Source organism: Microchirus variegatus, assembly GCF_963457635.1.
Source record: "Microchirus variegatus genome assembly, chromosome: 4".
In the NCBI taxonomy this organism is placed as follows: Eukaryota; Metazoa; Chordata; class Actinopteri; order Pleuronectiformes; family Soleidae; genus Microchirus; species Microchirus variegatus.
In genome coordinates this window covers 29,384,402-29,400,016 of record NC_139805.1, presented here as the reverse complement: position 1 = coordinate 29,400,016, position 15,615 = coordinate 29,384,402, and the positions used below count along the sequence as shown (strand labels likewise).

The 15,615-nt window shown below is 41.4% G+C and overlaps 1 protein-coding gene across 1 annotated transcript; it reads left to right on the top strand.

The window, feature by feature from the left end:
• The first annotated feature begins 1,311 nt into the window (after nucleotides 1-1,311).
• Nucleotides 1,312-15,575, top strand: phactr1 (phosphatase and actin regulator 1). Its single transcript, XM_083888379.1, has 13 exons — nucleotides 1,312-1,645; nucleotides 5,302-5,466; nucleotides 6,456-6,536; nucleotides 7,369-7,464; nucleotides 7,547-7,753; nucleotides 7,839-8,100; nucleotides 8,861-9,069; nucleotides 10,914-11,070; nucleotides 11,850-11,905; nucleotides 11,998-12,059; nucleotides 13,302-13,442; nucleotides 13,961-14,037; nucleotides 14,249-15,575. Exons 1-13 carry the CDS (start codon nucleotides 1,324-1,326, stop codon nucleotides 14,262-14,264), a joined length of 1,851 nt encoding a protein of 616 aa, XP_083744505.1. The 5' UTR covers nucleotides 1,312-1,323; the 3' UTR covers nucleotides 14,265-15,575.
• Nucleotides 15,576-15,615: the final 40 nt, after the last annotated feature.

The window sequence follows — 15,615 nt, the reverse complement described above, 5'->3', positions numbered from 1 at the left end:
ATACTGCAAAGGGTTCAGGATTGATTATAAGATTTCGACTATATTACTTTTTACCCAACAATAGTAGTACAAATAATAACAATTATTAATATACACAATTTTCTAAGCCAGTAGAAGCTAATGTTAAAATAAAAGATGGACGTATAATAAACCCCATAAATGTTATAAAATCTTCTGAACCTCAGTCTTATAAAACCCTGAGATTCTGAAGCTCCCGGTGCTTCGCTCTGATTGGCTCACGGCACGAGTCCAACACGCAGCAGAGAGCCACGATTGGCTGAAGCTGAGGAGTATAAAGTTACTGTAGTAGAAAATAAGAGTGTGACCGGATGTTGGAATTTCCCTTCAAAATAAGTGCAGTAATAATAAAATAATATATATATATATATATATATATTTTTAAAGGTTCTAAAATAGGTTTTCGTTGCTAGTAAATTAGTTGGCATGCTGTGTTTGTGTGTACTGATGCTTTAAAGACTTCAAAAGCAGATTTTGAATAGGAACAAATATGTAAATTGTACTTCAGTTTAGCCTGTGTTTAGTGACAAATTATAGGCATATACTTATTTTATAGGAGTTTTAACTACTATTAATATGTTGTATCATTGTTATTATGTGTTATTTAATACAATTAATAACCTTCATTATTCCGAACGTTCCTTGAAGGTTTGCCCCAGTTTTAATAACATTCTCCTAATGTAAACTTTTGTCACGACCTTCAGGGAACCTTTGTAGAATATTATTTTTGGTTGCATTTGGTACATAATATACTCAATTACTTATACTTGCAGTCCTGGATCATGAATGAACAGCAAACTTGATAGGACACAGAGGTTAGGGCCTAGTGGTTAGGGCTTCAAGCTTGAAACCAGAGGGTAGCCAGTTCGATCCCCAACCAGTCCGCGGCTGAAGTGCCCTTGAGCAAGGCACCTAACCCCCTCACTGCTCCCCAAGCGCCGCTGAAGGTTTTACTTTCACCAAATCCCCACAAAAATATGGGAAATATATATGAAAATAAAATGTTTAGCAAATGTATTACACCACCACCCAATAAAAGGTTTATGCCACATCTGCCCTAAATTAGTCCAAAACAGTTCAAATCAATATAAACTGTCAAACCTTCAAACATGCTTTTATTTTGTAAGCTGTGTGACCGGAAGCCGCTCCTCTCGTGAGGACTACTTTGTCAGTACTTGACGGAGAAGCTGTGAACCATAGTGAACCGTTTGAAAACCCCCTCCTTGCTCCAGGGCAGAGGGTGAGAGGTTCCAGGCTCAGTCCCGCAGAAACAGCCTCAACATGGCGGGCTTTGGAGGCGACGTGATGTGTTCACGGCCCTGGTTGCACTCCGGGTCCGCCGCCGCCGCCACCAGCGACTGCCCGGCTTTAATAACGGTGCCCGCTTCCGAGGAGCGAACGCCGAAGACGGAGAGGAGGGGAAGGAGAAGGAGGAGGAGAGGCTTCTGCCTGACCGGGACTAAGTCCCGCAACAGCTCCGCTGAGCCGGAGCAGCAGCAGCGGGAGGAGCAGCGATGTCCGCCCGCCGCCAACAACAACAACAACACGCCGTTCACGATCCACTGCCACATCAGTAAAGAGATCAAACACATCTGCAGCAACTGCCGGGGATCAGAGCCTCTGGACGGTGAGAGAGGGGCTGAGGGCACCGGGGGGGGGAGGTTATGTATGGGTGTTCGAAATGTTGATGGTCATCTGCCGGTGTGACCGCTCCCTGTCTTTAAGAGAACCAGGAGGAGGTCTTTGACACTGTACTCACTGTATTTACTGTATGTACAGTGGGGATTCTCAAAGACTGGGGCGGGACCCACACATGGTCCAGAAGACATAGTTTTGGGGTCCCATGTTTTTCCCAATTTTTTAGTCAAGATTTATTTGTATGCTTTAAGATAAGATAATAAATAATAAACATGCATTTCCACATTGTGTGAACGTATAATATCAAAAGATATTAAGAATTTGACTATAAAAAGTTAAAATAGAATATGCATTAATTTAAATAACATGCTTAAAATTAGGTCACAATCCATTTACCAATCAGGTGTTACTGATACGGCTTTAAATTAGTCACAATATTAAGCACAAATTTGCTCTTGCAAATGTGATTTTGGTCATGATAGGTAGTTTGTGAGTCATCATAACAACTTTAAAGCAGCCGTTTCCAAACACTGGGTCGAGACCCTAAGACGGGTCGCAGAAGATTTTTTTGGGGGTCCCTCCGAATATGGTACAATTTTCCCAAACCTTTTAGTGAAGATGTATGTGTTTACGTTTTTAAATAACATGGTTAAATTGAAGTTGTAAGTCATTTGCTTAACATCTGGGACATTTGCAGATTAATACAAATGCAAAGTTAAAGGTGCATTATGTAATAAATCTAAAGCAACTGGCCATAAATACCTCCTAATATGTCACAGAGACTCAGGAATAATGTTCATATAACAAACTGAACTCACCAACAACCACAGTACAGACAAAATATTCACGTTAAAATAAATATTTTGCAGACTGCAAATGTTTATGTGTTGAAATCATGTTTTGGCATGTGGCGCCACCTACCGCCGTGTACCAATCATTGCAGTCAGTAGAGTCTCAGCTGCCGAGCAACCACGGGTTGCCAGTTACGTCAGAAAACGAAACCTAAAATACCTCAGTATTTTGAATTTGAATGTAGTAACAGTTTTTGGCCACATTCTTACATATGGGACCTTTAATACCTGTACAACCAGAACCTAACTATACTCCATTATATGGTTTTTATTGTGATGATGCTCAATAAAATCTCATATTGTCTCATCCCAAAACCACGAGATGGTTAACTCTAAACATCAACCCATTTACCAGTTAATTAACTAATCACAGTATTGACTCATCGCTGCTATGATCGTCTCAGTCGTCAAATACTTCTCTTCTCCTCTCCTCCAGGGTTGGTATTTATTCCTCAGCAGATCAATGCAGCATGGATTAGTCAAAGCTCGCTCTCAAAAACTGCAAAAACAACAACAAATCGAAAACAGGAACCGACCGAAGAGTCGAAGCGACATTAGTAGAGCTAATGGAGTGGAGTGTTTTCAGTGTCTTTCACTGCAGTGGAGTGAGTCAGTGTTCAGAGAACAGAGCCTGGGGTCGAAGAATGTCGCCCTGCAGTGTGAGCCCGAGAACCTCTGACTCACTCTGTGTGTGTGTGTGTGTTGTATTAAGAGTTAGAAATAAACTTTTCTCTTTCTCTTGAAACACTTGAGTTAGTATTGCATGAGGAGATAAAGTCAAACAGATGGACTGCACACATGATGAGGCACAGCTTTTGTTTTTAATACGGTTTAAAGTAGATTTCCAGTGCGGAAACGATGGAAATAAAGGGGATTTTTAGCCACTTCATTAAAGTACCTCCTAATAAATACTATCTAAAGAATACGTTTGTCACTCTATTAAAATGTTCTGGACTCCTTTTCTAATTGGAAATCAACATTTAACGTGTTGCTTTGTTAACCGTTTACTCCCCGCGCGTTCAAACGTGTTATTTTGTGACTTTAATATTAACAAATAAGGCAGCAGCAGCATACCAGCAGCTCTCGTGTCTCTGCGAACTTAAAACGGAGATTTTTCTCAATGGACTTTGGTGCAGGAAAGTGATGGGGTCCAAATGGGGTCATAGGGTGATTTTTACAGCTTCTTAAATGTGAAAAATATTCCTGGTTTCTTTGCTTCATATTACAAAGAAACAATTGGTTTTCAAGAGACATTCAAGAACATCGTTATTCCCAGGTTTGGGAAACACCGATCGACATTTTCTGACCATTTAAGCTGAACTGAAGATCATTTCCGTGATTTTATAACCATGGTCGCTGGCTTAAGAGGGTGTTGTGCATGATGAGAAAAAAAAAAGGTGTAATTTTCAAATGCAAGGATGTGAGCAGTCCTCAGCGAGATTGCTTCCAAACAGCTCCAGAGGGAATTACACTTCAGAGACAAGACGCTGGATGGAAAAAGGGGGAGGAGGCGGCAGAGAAGGAGGAGGAGGAGGAGGAGGGAAAGGTTCCACTTGAAAGAAGGTGATATTGTTGTGAAATGGAAATGAGAATTTCCCTTTAATGGGCTGTCGTCCACTCTCGACACGCTGTCAGACACGTGTTCACTTCAGTCGCTCTCTGCTGCTGGTCGCTCCGCCTGACGCTGTTACTGTCGTCTGAATGAGCTTCAGCTGACGATGATGATGTGCTCCCTCTCTGTTGGAGCTTCCTTCTTTGACATTTAAGTCACAGATCAGAGCACTTTCATCTCACTTTTTCTTCTGGGTGGGGATGTGACGTGTCCTCTGTGGACAGTGAAGACGGTAGAGACGAAGCCTCTTCCCTGACTGTTTTTTTAAATCTCTTTTTCGTCACTGAAAAGACACCGTTTAACACTTCTGGGCCAACAAAAATAGGATTTCACAACAGAAGTATTTCCCTCAGTGACTGCATGACGACAGACAAGAGGCATTTACTGAATTTATTTACTGGAATTCAGCAGATTTTAAGATGTTTATAAACAATTCGGCAAGAACTAGAGCTGCAACTAATGATTACTTTTGTAATCGATTAATCGTTTGGTCCATAAAATGTCAGAAAACGTTAAAAAATGTTGAACAGTGTTTGGCAAACATGGAAATAATGATCTTTTTCGAATGTCTTGTTTATGTCCACAAACCAAAATTATTCAGTTTTAATGATCTCTTTGTTACATGGAGCAAAGAAACAAAGAAAATCTTCACATTTAAGAAGCTAAAATAATCAGAAATCTTGTTTTATTCATGAAAAAACTTCAAACCGATTATCAAAATAGTCAGCTCTAGTAATAACAAATCACACTTCCTGCTGTGCTGTCTTCACAATCGTTAATTTAATTAAAGATAGTTAGTTAAAGTTAATCATCCACGACTTTTACAGTTAAATGCACATATTTTTCTGGTTTCTTTGCTCCATATAACATTAAAAAAAAGCTGTGAAATGACTGCATCAGACTGATATCTGTAGCTGTAGATATTGAGGATGTGATATCAGTATTGGGTCTGAGGTCATTCACCCGTTCATTGTCCACTTCATTCCAGATATTTCCTCAGATTATTAATACACTATCTCTTGATTTGCTGCTAACTCCGTATCCTGGTTGTTTTTCTCACAGATAATCAGATGTTTTTTTCCGTGCCATAATTGTCTGAACACACACACACACACACACACACACAGTTGTGTAAAGTGTTTACCTGCTGCTTAACGTCGTCTCGTTCTGCTGTGTTTGCAGCTGAGGAGGTGGGGAGGCTGGCAGCGATGCGCTCCGATTCGCTGGTGCCCGGCACTCACACGCCACCCATCCGCCGCCGGAGCAAGTTTGCCACACTGGGGCGTCTGTTCAAGCCCTGGAAGTGGAGGAAGAAGAAGAGCGAGAAGTTCAAGCAGACGTCTGCAGGTGAGGAAAAACACTTTGATCAGCCTGCGGCCGTCCATCTCTCACAGGCAGATAAACGCCCGCCTCCTGCTGCTGATGAATGAGCAGGAGGTGACGCAGAGGCCACAGGAACAGCAACCAGTAGGGAGTCACACTAAAACACACAAAAATGTGTTAATTTTTCATAAAATGTCAGAGAATCTTGAGAAATATTGATCAGCGTTTCCCCCAAAACCTTTTGTTTTTGTTCACAGATCGCGCCGCGGTGGCTAAAAGCCGTTAATTACGCAAACACAGAGTCGATAATTATTTATTTCACCGCGGCGAACAAATTAGCGGTAAGTGGTGGATCGTCAGCATATCGTCGTCTTTGTCAGAGACGCACAAACCAACGCCGCCGCCGCTGCTGCTGCTGTTGTTGTTGTTTCTCAGCTGGTACAATCATCCCATTTCCTGTTCTCTGTCAGACACACACACACATGCACACACACACAGTGTAGTGGAGACAGGAGGCTTCTTACAGCCGAGCTGTTCTCCCAGCTGTCACAGCAATGTCATTTTATTTTAACATTCATTTATTTGCCTCCCGTTTTTCTCTGCATCCAATAATAATAGTACTTTTTAGTTTGTTTTATAAGCAGCTACAACAGGTACATGCATGTTGTTTGTGAATTTCTCGGTTCTTTAAGGTCTGATACGGTGAAATACAGCGTCAAGATGGGTCACAAGAAATCTGTTTTTTGGGTCCCCCGGTTCAAATAATTCAAATATGGTGGTGAATTTGTTGTTATAATATAGCAGAAATATGAAAATAAAAGAGAAAATCTGTATCTGCTCTTGTATTTTCATATTCCTTCCTATAAACTCCCTCAGAGAAACACCTGGTGGTGAAGTAATCTAAAACCCTTGCGTGACTCAAGGGTTTTAGATTAAAGACTCAGTCCTCCACACTGATCACACTCCCAGTGACCTTGTCCTCTCTGTCTCTGTCTCTCTTTGTCGTCCCTCAGTGCTGGAGAGGAAAATGTCCACTCGTCAGAGCAGAGAGGAGCTCATCAAGAAAGGGGTGCTGAAGGAGGTGTACGACAAAGGTGAGACTCCATTAACGTGACCGAAATGACATTCACAGTTGATCTGTTGTCTTTTGAGCCACTTTGAATTCTTTGTACGATAATGACGCTTCAGTTACTTCAGACATAAACAATGCCAAGATCTCATACAATCTCATATATCTCAATAAATCAATATTTTTTTATCTACAGATATCGTCTTAAATTACTTTCCCAGGTTTTAAAGGCTAAGACGGTTAAATACACCAAATCGAATCGACAAAATTATGTTAATTAATAACACTTCTTTTAATATTAAGCCTAATTATGCATGTCATAGCAGAATTTGACCACATTTATATGCAATTTCATCGTTTCATCTAATGCACGTACAGTAAATCTATCCTTTAACATTAAAAAGCTATAAGAAACAAAGCAGGTATTATCTGAAATTCAAGGAAATAATATGTGTATTTTAAGATCATGGTATACAGATAACAGTAGATTTTTAAATTTTAGAGTGTATTTACAGTGTATTGTCACTGTGACTGTTCAACAAACATGGACAGAAGTGATATTTCCGCCTATTTCGTTGCAGTTTAACGACTTGTTCTACACAAACACAACGAGTTATAATGAACTACGGTCAGGAATATTATTTATTTGACTGATATTTACCGTGAATAAAAACTGTGCAGTTCTGATATCCAGGGACATACAAGCATCGGGAACTCTATCTGGATACTCGGTAGTAAAAAAAAAAGGGATCGGGGGCCAAAAAAGCAGATCAGGACGTCCCTATTATTAGTCTTTCAGTGATGCGTTGCCAGATCCACACTGTTCCCATCATTACTGTGACTGTGTCCCTGAGCAGATGGCTCATCCCCAGCCTTACGGGAGGAAGTGAAGTCGGAGAACGGACAGTCCGGCCAATCAGAGTCTGAGGGTACAGAGCTGATGGAGGGAGCAGGTAAAACAACAATCGTTGTTATCTCATCCTCTCACACAGTTCAGTTTCATTCCTTTCATTTGTTTTGTTTTTACCTCTTCAGGTTCCCTGGAGTTTCACATGGTCACCGACAGTGCAGCATGTCAACAGGACCACGCCCAGAAATCCAGCCAGGCTCCACCCACGAAAAAGCCCACTGCGTATCTGTCCGACGGCGCAGAGTCGACGCTCTCCAGACCTCCGACGCTACACAAACAACCTCCCGCGCTGCTGCCCAAACCCTTCAACAGGCTACCCAATCACATGACAGGTGTGTGAGGCTTCGTGATCGCATGATCTTCGTGATTTTTTTTTTTTGCAAACACACGTCTAATCTGGTCTCTTTTGGCGCACAGACGGTGCCCCAGTAAGGCTTCCGTGCATGTCGGTGAGGCTATCTCCTCCTCTACCTCCAAAGAAGCTCATGATCTCCGTGCCCGCGGGGAGCATGGAGCCCTCCTCCATCACCTTCCAGAAGTGCATCGGCCCGGCCGGCCATGCCGCGATGGGCGGGCACTCGCTACAGTACGGGACGCTGCCGGTTGCCCTCCACCCGTCCAGTCGCATCATGGAGGAGCTCAACAAGACACTGGCGCTCACCATGCAGAGGTTTGAGAGGTGAGGATTGGTTGTTAAAGCAGGGGTGGACGGGATAACAAAATTTAGGTTAACTCAAAGGATTTAAGAGGGAATATGATTTTAGGGATGGATCCATGCCACATTTTCACGTCCCATATCGATATTATAACCTTGAAATCTACCAACACTAGAAGAGAATATCGATGTTCATCAGATAAAAAACATTTTTGTTAGAAAGGAGAGTGGCAGCTCAGTGCCTACAAAATACACCCTGCCTGGGTCAGACAGCGAGAGTTGCAACTAGAGATAACATTATGGTCAGACAGCGAGTGTTGTAAACAGTGATAGCGCCTACAGATTACGCCCCCAAAATTTAATCACTTGTTCCTGGTCCCATTGCAGACATTTCCTGAAAATTTCAGCAAAATCCATCAGTGACTTTTTGAGTTATCATGCTAACAGACAGACAAACAAACGCTGGCGAAAACATATACCTCATTGCAGGAAAATCGCTGCCTTTTCACACCGTGGACCTGACAACACCTACATCATGTTTTATACGGAGTGAGACGTCTCGCTTTCTAGAAACTATCTTGAAAAACACATGTTCCTGTGGTTCCTGGTCCACTAATGACAGCATTTCCATCCCGTCCTCTCCAGCAGCTCCCACCTCCACATCCATCAGCGCGATTGTTCCTGCCCGTTATTGATGGATTCATGTGCCACAGAGAAGCTCACACAACACTTAAAAAAAAACAAAAAACAGTGTCTGACCTTTGACCCCCCTCCCCCCCTTCAGTTCCATGATGCACTCTGTTCCCACGGTGATGATCGAGTGCGACGACGACAAAGAGAACCTCCCCAACGAGGCGGACTACGAGGACCTGCCGGGCATGTACAAGGATGAGGATGACGAGGAAGATGAGGAAGAAGACGACGAGGACGATGAGGAGGATGAGGAAGACGACGAAGATGATGACGAAGATGAGGATGAAGCTCTGTTTTCAAGTAGGTTTTTCTTTTCCTGTGGTGTTAAGTGAGCCGTTTGAGAAGTGAAACTCCACTTTAGTAGTTTAGTAGTCCTGGGAACGTAATGGTGGGGGCTCAGCTGATAGAGTGAGTCATCTTCAAACCAGAAGGTCAAGGGTTTGATTCCCGGGTGCCAAAATGTCCCAGCTCTGCACACACATGCACTGTGTGACTCTATGAAGTCTATTAATACAGACTGTTTACCATTGTATGAGGTCGTATCCACACGGAGACAGAAACTAACAGGCAACTATTTTGATAATCGATTAATCAGTTTGAAAGGCGTTTTTTCATGATTAAAACAAGATTTCTGACTTTCAGCTTCTCAAATGTGAATATTTTCTGGTTTCTTTGCTCCACATCACAAAGATATCATTAAAAAACTGAATCATTTTGGTTTGTGGACAAAACAAGACATTTCCAGGTTTGACACTGATCAACGTTTTTATGGACCAAACGATTTATCGTGATTATGAAAATAATCGTTAGCTGCCGTTCTAGATACTTTTTCTGTATTGTCATTTCTTTCCATAAACATGTCATTGTTCTAAGGAATATCTTCACTCAAACGACTCTAAAAAGACGACGTGGAGAACACGCATAAACTGTGTGGGTTTCAGGGTTAGGTTAAGGTTAGAGAGGTGGTTGCTATGACTTCACAAAGTGGCGTATTCGTTCTATACTCAAAAATGTTAATGAAATTGATTTTTTCCACTCTGGGACACGTGCTTAAATAAATTGCGCTTTAGGGCTCATTAAATGCTGATTCTGTGTGGATTAAAATCAGACGCAATAGTAAACTGTGCCTTTCAGATAGAAATATCGCTGTAAGTGCTTTTCATTAATGTTAAAAACTCCATAAAACCCAGAACTAGAGTGACTGCCAATAATAATAAAAAAAAGTGGGTAAATAATCAATCAATCAATCAATCAATCCTTATTTGTATAGCCCACAGTTTACAAAACATAGTTTGTCTCACGGGACTTCACAGGGTTGGTAACATCCTCTGTCCTTAGACCTTCGACCAGGGTAAGGAAAAACTACCAGGGAAAAAAACCCTTGTAAAAGGGAAAAGGGTAGAAACCTTAGGGAGAACCACAGGTGAGGGATCCACTCCCTGGACGGACAGACGTGCAGTAGATGTTACCCAAAGACATACAATACACAATGACAAAGAATAAAAAGTGAAAAAGTCTTTAAATGCCAGGATCCATCTGGATCACTGGGTTTGCCTGTAGTGAAGGCTGTTATGGTCAGAGACTTGAAGATGACGGAGTCCTCTTTCCTGTCCTGACCTCATGTCGTTCACTGGTGTCAGCAGAACTGTAAGAAAAGATAAAACAAGGAAATAGTGAAATAAAAACAGATCAAACACTTGTTTCTACAGTCCTTGTTTACTAAAAGACTGGCAGGAGTCAAAGAGAGTGTTCCATAGTTTGTGGGTACGAGCATGTGTGTGAGCAAGAGCCTCCATATGGTCACACACACACACACACACACACACACTCTGTAATCAGATGTGAATTATTTATGTGGAGACGATTATGCATTTAGTGAATGTCACTTCTATTTTTGTACTAGTGATCAACACTAAATATAAACAGGGGGAATTATACAATTAAACACCTAAAACAAAGGTTCTATCATTAATTTCATAAAGAAATCACAAAACATGAAAACCACTGTCTCCACTTTACACATTTCTGTTTCCTTTTGAACAAAGGCCGAAGTTATAATGGAATCTCTTCTCGCCCAGTTTCCCAAATAACTTTACACGTTATATTTTTTTAACGTCCGTTTACACCTTCTCTGACCGCTGCAGGCACATTAGCCATGAAGGTCCTACGAAAGGACTCGCTGGCCATCAAGCTGAGCAACCGTCCGTCAAAGAGGGAACTGGAGGAGAAAAACATTCTGCCGCTGCAGTCGGACCAGGAGAGGCTTGAGTTCAGACAACAAACGGCCACTAAACTGACCAGGTAAGCTGCTGGATTAACCACACACACATACACGCGCGCCAAGGTGTCATGTGAGGAAAACGAGATGACCACATGTTGGCACAGTCACCCGCTAACTGACCCTGAGAGTATGAAACATTAAAGCTTAGATAATCAGTTACAAGTGGAGGAAAAAGTGTAAATTTTGTTGCCAGATTTCCGAAATAAAAGCACAGACAAACACACAGAAGTCAGAGGATCGTTAAAGTGAAAAAATACTTCAAGTTTCATATTTAAGAAATTGGTATCAGAAAATCTTTGCCAAACATCTTAAATATAGTTTTATCACAAATTGAGTCATTGAAAATGACTGAAAATTTAACATTCAAGGTCCAGTGTGGTCATCTATTAATCTGTCAATAACTGTCTGGATTAATTCAATGAGTTGTTTGGTCAAATAAAATAAAATCCAAACCTTGAGACAACAAACGTCTCATTGATTCAGTTTTCATGACTTCTTTGTTCAAATGTGCAAAGGAAAACTGAATTCAAACCAAGTGACTGATCATCGAAATACCTAGCGACTAATTTAGTTAGCATTTAACCGCAGCAGCCTGAGTCCAGGGTGTAAAATATAGTTTTTACAAGAGCCCACGACAGACAAACTAAACATCTTTTTATGCTAATTGACAGTGTCTGTAGAACGTCAAATACTGTAAGTCGTACTGCGCCGCCTTTACACACACTGTAAATTCAAAAGATGCTGAAGAATTGACATTAATGTCTCTGAAATAACGTGTATTTTCCCTGTTTTTTGTCAGACGGTTGAGTCAAAGGCCGACAGCAGAGGAGCTGGAGCAGAGGAACATCCTCAAACGTACGTCGTGTCACATGCCCAGACTCATTCTTCTTATTATTATTATCACTGTGACGTGTGTGATCGTCGTCTCTTTTTCTATTCGCCTCCAGCTCGAAACGATCAGGAGGAGCAGGAGGAAAAGCAGGAGATCAAGAGACACTTGTCCAGAAAGGTAAGATGGACGGACAAGACGTGGACTTCATGGAGACTAAAACTTACTCCCCCTAATGAGGCAGAAGCTCATTTCTGAGGAACTGGTTCTGTTCAGGATGAAGTCGATGCAGAGTCCTGACAAGAATAGCTGTGCAAACGTGTATGTTTTTACTTTAAGTAACACAATTAGGGCAGAAACAACCTCTCTGACCCACATGTTGTGGTTTGACCTGCACGTGACCTTCACACTCATCCCTCCTCGATGTAAACGTCCCGCAACAAACGGTCAATAACGCAGTCTGTACTAGTTTTCCACATGGATTTCTAAGGTTAAAGGTCACGTCCCGGGGAAAAACAAGTAGCATAAACAAAATGGTTGTTGGTTTCCCTGATTTTTAAACATATCGTCTTCCACATAACTCTTCCGTTACCGACGTAACTCCTTGACCGTTTGTGATATCTAGAAGGCGATCTGTCCAGGGTGTTAACTCCCGCCTTTCGCTTTATGTTAGCTGAGCTTCTCAGTCACGTAAATTCCTCAACGGTTGAATAACTGCCAGATATGGAAAATGAAAGTTATCTTGGGGGAAAAAAGGGACAGAAGCCTGAATATCATGATGGTCATAAGAGGGTTTAACGCTCCTCCAGTTAACTTCGGTCTCTCCGAGTCATGCTGCAAGTCCAGAAATCTGGATATACTTATAAATCGGATTTGGTCTGCAGTCTAAACAAGGCCTAAGCTTCCAAAGTGCTCTCATCTTGTTCTGGTACAAGAGTGTAGTTTGAGACTTGAGTGGAGGACAAACCAAATTACCTTTTTAAACTCAATTATTTTGTTTTCAAATTCACGTTCCACAGGCCCGACAAATAGAATTCTTCAAGCATGGACTGTCCTCAGCACGCATGGTAATTAACCATAAATTCACAGAACGCCTGTCTGTTCCTCGCAGAACTGTCCAAACGGTCGCATGACACAGGCTTTATGTGACTCATGAAGGGAAGGGCACCAGTGGACAATCTGACTTAGTGTGGATAAGAAATACAATAGATTTTATGGTAGAAATGACTACATGAAGTAAAACTGGACAAGGTGGAAGTGTTATTTGTAGCTCATGATTTCCATTTTACTGGACACAGTACTTCCTCTCTACTTTTTTGGATGTTATCCAGAATCAGAGTTCCCTTGAGCAAACAAACATTTGATAACATTTAATTCAATCTTACGAATACTGATTGGACGTAACTGCCTTCCTCCCTGCAGCTCAGCCAGAGGCCGACAGTAGAGGAGCTGAGGGAAGCAAAGATCCTCATCCGCTTCAGTGACTACGTGGAGGTGGCCGAGGCTCAGGACTACGACAGGAGAGCAGACAAGCCATGGACCCGGCTAACAGCTGCTGATAAGGTTCACTTCTAACTCACAGTAATACTTCAGGGAGGTTTTCTTTTTGTAGTGTGGTTGACAACTGCATGTGTAACCCTTTAGCCACTTCAGACTTCTGACTGGACACTGAAATGTCAATCTCTTGCACCAAACCCCATGGGGAAAAAGCAGCATTTTAGCTCATGAAGAGCTGGTGCCCTCCTGCTTCCTTATTTTGGATTATTTTGGATTTTTAAACACTGAAGTCAACAAAATAACATGGATTTACTGACAGAGGCAACAGTGCATAAACAACTCCTGTGTGCAATGATGTAAAATCACTGATTTTCTCTATGGGCTTTGGTGTGGGAGAATGAGTTGATTACAGCACAACACAACACAACCTACAAAAAAAATGCAGATACTCAAGATATCCTAGACGTTTTTAAGTGATTTTTATCCTCGCAATGCCTCATACAACCACACTTCAAAAAACTACTCCTTTACAACTCGATTTACTCTGGATAATAAGTTGACATGTTGAAGTGTTTGTCGTCCAGGCTGCTATAAGGAAGGAGTTAAACGAGTTCAAAAGCACAGAGATGGAGGTGCACGAGTCCAGCCGTCATCTGACCAGGTGAGAACGACTCATTACTTCCCCCAGCAGGCTGTAGAGCACATTACACATCAGCACAACCGACAACTCTTGTATCGGGATATCAAACGTCTGTATGCGATCAGAAAAACAACACAAACAACACTTGGCTTTGGGGGTAAATGCAGATTAAACACATTCCCACTGGTGGAAAAACCAGATTAAATAAAACTCACGTTTTCTCTCTATGCAGGTTTCATCGGCCGTAAAAATGGACAACAAAGTCCGATCTCTCTCTTCTATCGTCCTGCTACTCTCTGACCTCGCTCCGCTCACTGCTACCATTTACGGCGTCAACTTCCAAAGTGACAAACTGAAGCCGACGCAACACACGATGATGAGTTGGAGCCAATCGCAGAAAGACGAAAAACAAAACAAAAACTTCAGATGGATTACATTCACAGCTGGCGTCTCCTTTCAGTGGAGATTTTACAGACTTCTTGGAATTTTAAAAGCTTTTTCATTGTCTTTTTTTTTTTCTTTTAAGAAGAAGAAGAAGACGCGTTTACTTTGCAGCACTTTTGATTTTGATGTCAGAGTCGGTGCCAACGTGGTGGACGGAAACACACAGATTTTCTTCTTACTTTTCACCATGTTATTAGTCTCTTTTTCTCAGAAGGACTTCATTTTCCCCTCGCTTAGGTTTTCCACAGAGGATTTATCACGCAACATTTATCTCATTTTTATGGAGGCCCTTAAGTGGTAGAAAAAAAGGTTTTATCTTCTTTTTTGGGGGGAAACAATGATTGGGCCAGGGCTCATTTTATGAAGATGGGAAAAAACATTAATTTGCCTTTCAGGGGTTTTTAGAAAGGACAAAAATGTTTCCTGTTTCCATAGAGAGATTTGCGTTTGTTCACTCCAGAGTGGGAAATTGGTGGTACAGCACCCCCTAATGGGCAAAATCAATATTACAAAAACAAACACTTAAATTAAGAATTATTTTTTCTTTGCAAAACCTCTGAAAAGCAAGTGTTTTCTATCTTCAAAAAAATTACCCACGAGAGCCGACCCCCCCCCAAAAAAAGTGAAATCTTCCCTTTAGATCTGCAGCTAACAATTATTCTAGTAAAGAAAATGTTGAGAAGTGTTTCTCAAAGATGGAAACGATATTTTGTCAAATGGTTTGTCCACCAACCAAATTTGATTCAGGTTTAATGATTTCTTTGTTTTATGGAGCAAAGAAACTAAAGTTTTAATTATATATATATAAAAAAAAAAAACATTTAAACGGATTAGTCGATTATCATAACAGTTAGTAGAAAACCGCAGTGACCGGTATATTCACAAGTTTAAGCTGAAGTTTAAGCCAAAATGTCCCAAAAACTTAAAAAACAGCAACTTCAAAGCCGTTAAAAACAAATGATTATGATCTACTACTGAATTCACTGCATTGAATCAACTGAGCAATAATTTCAAACCTGTTATTTCCTCGTCTGTCAATGCCAGGGCTGTGTTCAAGAGCTCAAACGCTCTTCAGACTTGCTGTGGAAGTCGACGGGGGGGCCTCCTTGAATGCGACACCAGAGTGTTGTCCACGCTGTCCAGAGTTCAGTAAAC

Bases quoted from the DNA above. Each gene is read 5' to 3' on its own strand.
- phactr1 (XM_083888379.1), top strand. From the start codon at position 1,324: ATGTGTTCACGGCCCTGGTTGCACTCCGGGTCCGCCGCCGCCGCCACC. The intron at 7,754-7,838 runs GTGTGTGAGGCT...TTTGGCGCACAG, and splicing joins GCTACCCAATCACATGACAG to ACGGTGCCCCAGTAAGGCTT. The intron at 12,060-13,301 runs GTAAGATGGACG...TCCTCCCTGCAG, and splicing joins AGAGACACTTGTCCAGAAAG to CTCAGCCAGAGGCCGACAGT.